This window comes from Corvus hawaiiensis, chromosome 17 (genome assembly GCF_020740725.1).
Source record: "Corvus hawaiiensis isolate bCorHaw1 chromosome 17, bCorHaw1.pri.cur, whole genome shotgun sequence".
In the NCBI taxonomy this organism is placed as follows: domain Eukaryota; kingdom Metazoa; phylum Chordata; class Aves; order Passeriformes; family Corvidae; genus Corvus; species Corvus hawaiiensis.
The window spans coordinates 2,792,715-2,801,609 of NC_063229.1; the positions used below are offsets into that span (position 1 = coordinate 2,792,715).

Below are 8,895 nucleotides of genomic sequence, written 5' to 3' on the forward strand. Positions count from 1 at the left end.
AGAGGATGGAGAAGAGGATGTCAGGGCACAGATTACCTGGGTGTTGAGCTCCAGCAGTTGTCTTCTAAGCTCAGAACACAGCTGCTCGGTCTCCTGAAGCACAGAATGCAGATGACACACCTGATTGTTCAGTGCCTGGTTCTTTTCTTCCAGTGTTCTGAGGCACAGGTTCTTTTCCTCCAGAGACAGAATCAGCCTAAAAGGGAAGCATGCAACTCATTACTACACGGTATCACATTTTAGGAACTCTTAGGACTCGCACCACCTCGGGGAAAACTGCTCTGTCTGATGAGGTTTGTCTAAACAACGTGGCTGTTTGTTTGTTCCCCCTGCAGTCACAGCCCAGCATGTGCCCACTCTGCTTTTATTCATGAAAGAATGGGGAGTTCCTGCCTACATGTCCTACCTTCTTCTTGAGATGGGAATGTGAATGCAGACCTAACAAAGTCTTGCAATGAAGAGATTAGGGGAGAGGAAGAGTTTTCTTCTGACTACCCAAACCTTTTCCAAGGGGGAAAGGTTTGGTCAACATGGAAGAGACATTTCCTTGCCCCATCTTGTATGTCCAGGTAGGAGGAGCAGCACCCTACAGCCAGCGGATCTCGGGGAAGTTCCCTAAGATTTACCAGCACCCATCCTACTTCCAGCTGGAGAAACAAAGGCCAATAGCAGAAGTGGCAACAGAGCCTTGGAGCACAACCTGATGGAAGATGCAGCAACCTGCAGGCAAGCAAGAGTGCCCTGCCTTTTCTTTGTCTTCTTCTTGGAAGAAGAATCCTGCGGCACTGAAGACCGGCAGGACTTGGTCAGCTGGAGGAGCCCCGCCAACCTTGGTCTTGTTTCTTGCATTCTTTGCACAGTCAGTATTGCCTGTGACTCTGGAGGGACTCTGGAGGGACCCTGCTTGAGCCCCTCCAGGCACCTGGGGGCATTTTCTGAGGAACGATGCAACAGAGACATTCTTGGTTCTTGGGTGCCTTTGAGGGGAATCTGGCCTAGGTCAGCAATCAGGGCCTTGAGATGGTTCTGCCAAGCAAAGGCATCAGGATGCCAGGCTGATCCAGATGCCAAAGGCTTCAAGTTACAGGACCCAAGGCGGAGCTGCTGGATGTGTCCAGCTCCTTACACTGCAGCTTGGGCAGTGTTAGCACACCCACCTCACAACAGAACACACCCCCAGAGGGAAAGAGCTACTCCAAAAGCCTTTGTCCCCAGAAAAACCCTAACTAAAGGCTTGAAAGAAAAGAAAATGAAACACAACATCCAGACAACGAGACGCGTCTGCACGGAGAGTTCAGGACTCTGCCACGTAGGAGATGCTGCCAGAGCCCCTGGCAGGTGCAAAGATGGCAAAGAGGGAATCCATTCCCACAAGGCAGAGTCCCACAGGCTTTCATTTACCTGGCTTTTTCCTTCTCCAGGGCGTCCAAGGAAGCCCGAAATCCTGAATTTTGGCGTGCCACTTCTTCCCATTGACTCCCTTCCAGCTCCAAGTTCTTCAGGTGCACTTGCAGCTCCTTGTTCTGATGTTCTGCCTCCTCCAGCATCTTCTGGAGGTGCTCAACCTCCAACAGCTTCTGCCTTGACTGCTCCTGGGCCCAGCTCACATCTTGCTGGGCTCTCTGAACAATCGTTGCCTGGGACTCTCTGGAGGCTGCCAGCTGAGATGTCAACTCTCCCACCTCCAGTGAAACAGAACAAAGCAGTCAGAGGCTACAGCCACAGCCTGTCACTGCCAGCCACAGCAGAGGCTGTGAGAAAAGGCAAAGGCCAACTTTCCATTTCTCCCTGTCCTCAGAGCACCAGATTCACAATGCATACACACAACTTGTTTCAATCTCTACGTGGCCCACCAAGGGCACCTGAAAAAGCACCTCCCACACCAAGGCTAGCAAGAAGAGGCCAGCAGGAATCCATGCTGATGGTTGCTGGCCAACAGCCCAGAGGACTAGCCCAGCTGTCCAGGGCAGCAGCTGAGATTCAGCAGAGCACTGAAGGTCCTGCAGAGCAGCTGCCAAGGAGCCCAGAGCACGAGGCAGCCCCAGGGACCACCCCAGCAGCTGCTGCTCTGCCATGGAAAAGCAAGAAGGGCACAGACCCCCTGCTGGATGCTGCAGTGCCACTGCTGTTTCACTCACCTGCTTTTGTAGAGCCTCCCTCTCCACAAGGAGGAGATTCATTTCCTCTTTGATGCCTCGTAGTTCTTCCTTGTGCCTCTTCTGCGCTGCCTGGATTTCCCTCCGAGCTTCCTGCAGCTCAGCTTGCAGCTTTGCCTTGATGGTCTGGCAACAAAATGCAGAGCAACTTCCTGGGACCTGCCCTCAGGCTCAGCTTTTCCCACTTGCTGTCTCAAAATCCCATTCCTTCAGCGACTTCTTTTGGCTTCTCTACCCAGCTCTGCTTCCATTGCAAGCCTTCCTTCCCGGGCCTGAGCTCTGGAGCTTGCCAGGCTCTCTGCTGCCAGGGCCTGAAGCAGCCCTTGCCTCCTCACTCCCAGCACCTGCCTTTTGTGCCCCTGCCACTGCCCTGCACTCTGTTCCCTGCCTGCTCAGACTTACCTGCCCCTTCTCTTGCTGCTCTTTCACCTCCTGCCTGAGCTGCTGCACCTGCTGGCAGGCTCGGCTTAGCTGTCCCCGAGTTTGGAGCAGTGTCTCTGATAAAGAATTCATCTTCTGCTTTTCCAGCAGGACCTGCACAGAAGGAAAGAGCAGAGGGCTTGACACTTGCCCTGCAAACTCTGTGTGGCAAGAGGCAAAGACTGATGGGCTCACGCGCTCTCAGAGCACTCGGCTGCTGCTCCCCTGGGCCACTGTCTGCCCTGGGGGGACACAGCTTCCCAGGAAGTGACTTAGAACACAGCCCAGGAGACATCTCTGGGTTGCTGTTCAGAAATACTCCAGGCGAGTCTTTAAAAAGATTTTTCTCTTGTCAGCGTTCCTGCTGTGCCCTCCCTGTGCCCACAAAAGAAAAGTCCTACAAACTCCGTTTGGCTATGGACACCGACCAGTACACACCAAAAGAGGACCCGTAAGAGAACAGTGCAGATCCTCCAAGGTAAGTCTTGGAAAAACAGAGCACAAGAGCAGCACAAAAATCCCAACGGAAAGCTGATGTTTCTGCCTGGCTTCCTAGGAGAGGGCTCATTCCTGGGCCCAAAGATAGCCCTGTTCACCTTTCACCTCCCCAAATTCAATGTAGAAGACATGGAGGGCATGCTCCACACAGCCCCATAGCCTGCCATCTCCCACAGCTCCAGCCTTGCAAAAAATCACACCAATTCTCCTTGCACAATCCCGTACCAACAAAATGTCTCTCAAGATCTATTCCGGTGCTGGACATTTTCAGGATTGTTGAGGAAAGCAATTTTGCTTGCTGAAGCAAGTGAAAATTCACAGCATTTCTCCTTCTCGGACAAAACCCACAGCAAAGTGTCCCCTCCTCCAGTGTGCAAAGCAGCTCTCTGCAACGAGGGCATGCCTGGCAGGGAAACGGCTCTTGTGGTGAGCAGTCCTTTAGTGACTGATGGCATTCTGGCTGATGTGGCCAAAGCAGACTCTATTTGTGCAGCAGTTCACACCAACAATACCATTTACATGTCTTACACAAAGAAGGTGTCTCATGGCCCTTGCTGGTATTCAAGCCTGAAGACTGCACTGTGGTTTTGAGCTTTTGTCTTCAAAAGCAAAACCTCTGCTGTGTCTTTGCCAAACCTACCACGTACTCCAGAAGTGAGACTGTCTGACAGAGACCATCAGAAACAAACCCTTCTCTCACAGCTCTCCTGTAACACCCAATCCAAACCTCCCCTGGCACACTTGGGGCCGTTTCCTCTTGTCCTGTCCCTTGTTCCCTGGGAGCACAGACCAACCCTCACCTGGCTGCACCTTCCTGTCACAGGGATTTGGAGAGAGCGAGAAGGTGCCCCCTGAGCCTCCTTTTCTCCAGGCTCAGCGCCCCTCAGCTCCCTCAGCTGCTCCTTGTCACACCTGTGCTCCAGACCCTTCCCCAGCTCTGTTCCCTGTTTTAGAGGCTCTGGGGCTGCCCAAAGTAACAAATTTTGCAGAAGCATGTAACCCTTTGCTGATGAACATGCATATGCCTGGCTAATAAATGCGTGTGCCATCTTGAGCCAGGTGTGCACAGCAGTGTCCCTCTCTTCTCCTGCCAGAAACAGCATCTGGCCTGATCTGGCTGGCACAACTGCCACTCTCACAGGTGCTGCCTAGGAATAAGGTGTCCAGAGCCACGGTAACATCACGCCCCTCTTGCTCCAGCAGCTCCCTCTGAAGCTGCAATTCCTCCAGTGCCTGCCGGTTGACTTCCAGCTCCCTCTGTAGTGATGGGTCTTCTCCCTCGAGTGCACCAAGTCCTCCACTGTACAAGAAGGGGCAAGACAAGTTTTCAATGGAAAACCAGCCTCATTTCCAAAACCAACCTCCATCCTGTCCTGCTGCACCGCCTCTTCCGCCTGGGCTGACGCTTCCTTCAGCTGCTTGCTGTTCTTCTGGCGCAGACTCAAGGCTCCTGCCGCCGGGATTCCAGTGCATTGCTGAAGCTTTTCCTTGGACTTCTCAAGGTTTTCACAGTCACTGCAGAGACAAGGCTCAGTCAGAAGAAGGAAGAGGCCTGAAGAGCCATCGATCCCATTTTCAACCCTCCACAATGGAGCTGGGGGCAGTGGCCTAAGGAAGACCTTGCGCTTTCCTTCCCAAGGAAATCCTCAGAGGCAAAGGGAAAGGAAGGCAGGATTTTGTCTTCCTTCAGGGAGAAGCAGTGGCTGGACAGGGGCACCCAAAGAACAGAATTCAGGGAAGCAGCACAGTGAGAGGAAGGAGTATTCTACTCCAACATCGCTGTGCATCTCCCAGGCAGCCTTGGGAGTCACAGTAGAGCATGAAAAGCCCTGACAGGACGATGCTCGAGAGCCACACTGAGGCCTACACATGGTAGGGCAGGTGAGTTCTTCGCCTAGAACACCTCTGAACTCCCAGACCTGGACTCAGATTGCCTCTGGAATGCAGGAGGAGGAGGAAGAAACACTCACCTTCTGATTTCTTCCATCAGAGAGTCTATTTGCTCCTGGTGGCTTCGGAGCCTCTTGCATTGCTCCTCCATTTGCTCAAAACCTCGCTGCAAGCGCCCACAATTCTCTGTGGCTTCCCAAACCAATTTAAAGGGATGCTGTGCATCAGTGGATGTCAGAGTTGAGAGGCTGTTCCTGGAGGCTGCATGCTGGGAACGGTCAGTGCCGGTGATGGAACTGGCCATGCTGCCACTGCCGTCTAACAGCACCTGAAAGCCCACATCCAGCTGTTAGTCAGGTACTCTGCTCCTATTCCAAAGTACCACTGAGATGCCTCTTCTGATTCCACAAGAACCAGTGTCCATTTGTGGAGGACCAGTTTCCAATCCGAGCCAGCTCAGCGCAGTTTACTCACCTCAGGGGCTCTGGAGAAACGTCCCTGGTGAGAAAGGCCTCGAGCTCCCTGGAAGAGCACAGGGAAGAGCACACTCAGACTGCATGGCTGCCCCTGAGGCAGTCACCTCTAAATGCTTCCCAGCCTGGAATTCCAGCTCAGCTCCTTCCTCCCCTCCTTGGGAATATTTTCAGCCCAGTAGGTTGACAGCAGCACAAACAAACATGCTGGAAGGTGTCTCATCACTTCTTAGAGCACCACAAGGGGAATTGCCCAGAGCCCCATCCAACCTGGTCTTGAACACTGCCAGGGATCCAGGGGCAGCCACAGCTTCTCTGGGCAACCTGTGCCAGGGCCTCAGCAGCCTCACAGGGAAGAATTCCCTCCCAATATCCCATTAAACCCTGTCCTGTCCCTGCAGGCCCCTGGCTTAAGTCTCTCTCCAGCTCTCTTCCAGCCCCTTCATGCATTGGAAGGTCACCCTGGAACCTTCTCCAGGCTGGACAACCCCAACTCTTGCATCCTTTTCCCTTGGCAAAGGTGCTCCAGCCCTTGGAGCATCTTCCTGTCATCCTCTGCCCCACCGGGGATCATCTTGGAGATGTCTGGGAGAAACCCATTCTTGTCTCCGGGAAGCGCTCAGGCTGCGCTGTGAATTGGGCTGAGGGGAAGGCAATGAAAGCTGCTCCCTTGTTTGTGCCCACACCCTCCAGTGGGACAAGGACGGAGGAGGAGATGTGGGTGTGCTCTGGGATGGCCAGGAGCCCCCCCATTCCCTCCCAGGCCGGTCCCCATGGCCAGCACCAAAGCTGCTGCCAGCTCCGGGACAGCCAACTGTTAATCCCTTGCTATTCCCAAAGGGAACTGTTCCCAGTGGCACAGCCCAGGCCCACCCAGGCCCCTGCTGGGCTTGGCACAAAGAGGGCAGCAGCTCTCTCACTCACCCGCCGGGTCTCCATCTGCCCCTTGGCACGAGCAGTGACCAAATGTCAGCGTCCAAATGCTGTTGGCCTTTGCAGGGTCTAAACCCCAGTGTCCAAAGGCTTTTGGCCTTTGCAGGGTCTAAACCCCAGTGTCCAAAGGCTTTGGCCTTTGCAGGGTCTAAACCCCAATGTTCAAAGGTTGTTTGACTTCGCAGGGTCAAACCCCAATCTCCAAAGGCCGTTGGCCTTTGCAGGGTCAAACCCCAATATCCAAGGGTAGTTGGCCTTTGCTGGGTCAAGAGCACAAGATCAAAGTGCTGTTGGCTCTTCCAAGGTCAAAGCCCCAATGTTCAGGAGCTGTTGACAGTTGCCAGGCTGCACACCCCAACATTCCATGGGCTGTTGATGGTTGCCACACTCCAAAGCCCAGCATTCCATGGGCTGTTGATGGTTGCCACGCTCCAAAGCCCAGCATTCCATGGGCTGTTGATGGTTGCCAGCCTCCAAAGCCCAACATTCCATGGGCTGTTGATGGTTGCCACGCTCCAAACCCCAACATTCCATGGGCTGTTGATGGTTGCCACGCTGCAAACCCCAACATTCCAGGGGCTGTTGGAGAGGCCCTCCCCTGGCTCTCCACCCATCCCAGCTCACTGCTGCCCCGGCACCTGCACCATCACCCCCACATCCCCACAGCCCAGCTGGGCAGCTGGGCAGGGACCTGGCTCGTAACATGAGTTCAAAGTTGCTGGCCCAGACAGCATCAGTTTTAAGGCTCAGCATTCCTGAGACCCGCATGCTCTTTAGGGATGCGCTTAGTTCCTGAGTCACAGGAATTCGTCTGTCTCCCCTGACAAAGGGGAGGTGTAAGAAAAAGCCTAAAAAGGTTCTTGGTGCTTACAAATATTCATGGAAAGTAAAGCTTTGCATCTAGAACAGCCACATGAGGAGGAAAAATGATGTTTCAGGGTCTTTTCAAATTCCTACAGAGAAACGCCAAGAGTTGCAGTGTTTAAGGCTCATAAAAGAGATTAAGAATCCCAAGACAGACACAAGTGCATTTTTTTCTCTGCTCTCTGTTGGGCAATACATCACTAGGTCTTCTAGGCAGAAGAAAAGTCTTGCTGCTTATTTCAAAGATTCCTCGTGTCTTGGGGTGACCTTATGATGTGTATCCCATATCGCTGCCTATGCCCAGAAATTAATTTCTATGCCTCTAAACTGAGCACAACTTTTTCAAAGCAGTTTGCAGCTTGTTCAAGGTCACACACAGATAGCGTTTTTTTTCCAGCTGCAGCAGGGGAGGGCGGAGGCACCCGGCTTGCGGCTTCCCGGTCAGCTTTTGGCCAGTTGCTCAGCTGCTTTTTCTCCAGAGAGAGAGTTGAATTTTTTTTTCCTTCCTTGGAATTTCGGACTTTCTCCCTTTTCCACTGGACTGCTACAATATTAGAACACATCAGCAGGACTTTCCACGGAGCGCAGAGGGCCTGGCCCTGGGCCAAGCCCCAGCTCCGAGGAGACCAACAGGAGGACTCTAACAGTTTCCCAGGTTTTTTCTCCACAGTGAGAAATTTTATTATTTAGCATTATTTTCCTTTTCCCGTGTGTTTGTTAAAGAAATAGTTTTATCTCCTTCACTCTCCTTCGAGGAAAATTTATTTTTTCCCGAACCTGGTTGGGGCGGGGTGGTTGTGCCTTCTCTCCGAGGATATATTTCTAAATTTGGCCAAACCGGAACACCTCGCTAGGAACAGACCTTCCAGAACCAAATGCTTGGAAAAGCTTTGGTAGATATTTTTCTCCCTCATCTTTGAGAACATTCGTCTGTGTCCTAGGGAGGATTTTTGTGCCTCAGTTGACAGGAATTGGTTTCTGGCAGGGTACAAATGGTCTGGGGAAGAGAAGAGCGGCACCTGCCTTCTCCAGGGCCTGTCTCTCCAGAGACTGACGGCCCAGGGATGTCACTGCCAAGTTAAGCTTCAGAGACCGATGCAGCTTCGAGTCTCTGCTTCCAGAACAGCAGCTTTGGGCTCCTTGAGCACAGCTGCAAAGGAGCAGGACAGCTCCCGTGAAGGTCTGAGCTCCTGGCTGGTCCTTGCACACCTCTCAGTGTAGTTCTGCCAGTGCTGTTGGTCTCGGGCCAGCTGTGACTGCAGCAAGGACACCTGAAAGAGGCAGAAAGCCCAGCTCAGTCAAGCCCACGCGGGCAGGAGCATCCGCAGCCCCACGGTACCGGCTGTGGGGGCAGACACAGCCTCCAGCTCCAGCCCTCACCAACACTCTGCCCCTGGGGAAGGGGAAAGGAACAGGCTCCCACACTGCCCCTGAACGGAGCTCAGATGATCAACAAGTCCAGTTCACGGCTGGCAAACCCTTCCCTCATACAACCCTCAGCCACCACAGGTCTGGGAGAGAGAGTTCCGACAGGATTTAGGAACCCAGCTCTGATTCCCAAAGCATGCATTCGGGCCACTGACCCCTTTCTCCACGGGCTGTGCCTCAGCACGAGGGCTGCAGCTCCCCTGAGCTACTGGAGGACTCTCCTACTTGAGCTG

General features: G+C 53.4%; 1 protein-coding gene and 1 long non-coding RNA gene across 2 annotated transcripts; both read right to left on the reverse strand.

The window, feature by feature from the left end:
- Positions 1–1,334: 1,334 nt before the first annotated feature.
- Positions 1,335–2,704, reverse strand: LOC125334881 (centrosome-associated protein CEP250-like). Its single transcript, XM_048322088.1, has 3 exons — positions 2,559–2,704; positions 2,139–2,282; positions 1,335–1,682 (listed from the first exon to the last, which is right to left on the reverse strand). Exons 1-3 carry the CDS (start codon positions 2,667–2,669, stop codon positions 1,398–1,400), a joined length of 540 nt encoding a protein of 179 aa, XP_048178045.1. The 5' UTR covers positions 2,670–2,704; the 3' UTR covers positions 1,335–1,397.
- Positions 2,705–5,159: 2,455 nt separating this feature from the next.
- On the reverse strand, positions 5,160–6,409 carry LOC125334546. Its single transcript, XR_007207167.1, has 3 exons — positions 6,362–6,409; positions 5,439–5,486; positions 5,160–5,292 (listed from the first exon to the last, which is right to left on the reverse strand). It is a non-coding gene; the product is annotated as an uncharacterized LOC125334546 (long non-coding RNA).
- Positions 6,410–8,895: the final 2,486 nt, after the last annotated feature.

Excerpts from the sequence above, each read along its gene's own strand:
- LOC125334881 (XM_048322088.1), bottom strand. The coding sequence starts at position 2,669 with ATGAATTCTTTATCAGAGACACTGCTCCAAACTCGGGGACAGCTAAGC. Across the intron at positions 2,283-2,558 it reads AGCAGCAAGAGAAGGGGCAG|ACCATCAAGGCAAAGCTGCA; the intron begins GTAAGTCTGAGC and ends TTTTGTTGCCAG. Across the intron at positions 1,683-2,138 it reads GGGAGGCTCTACAAAAGCAG|GTGGGAGAGTTGACATCTCA; the intron begins GTGAGTGAAACA and ends GTTTCACTGGAG.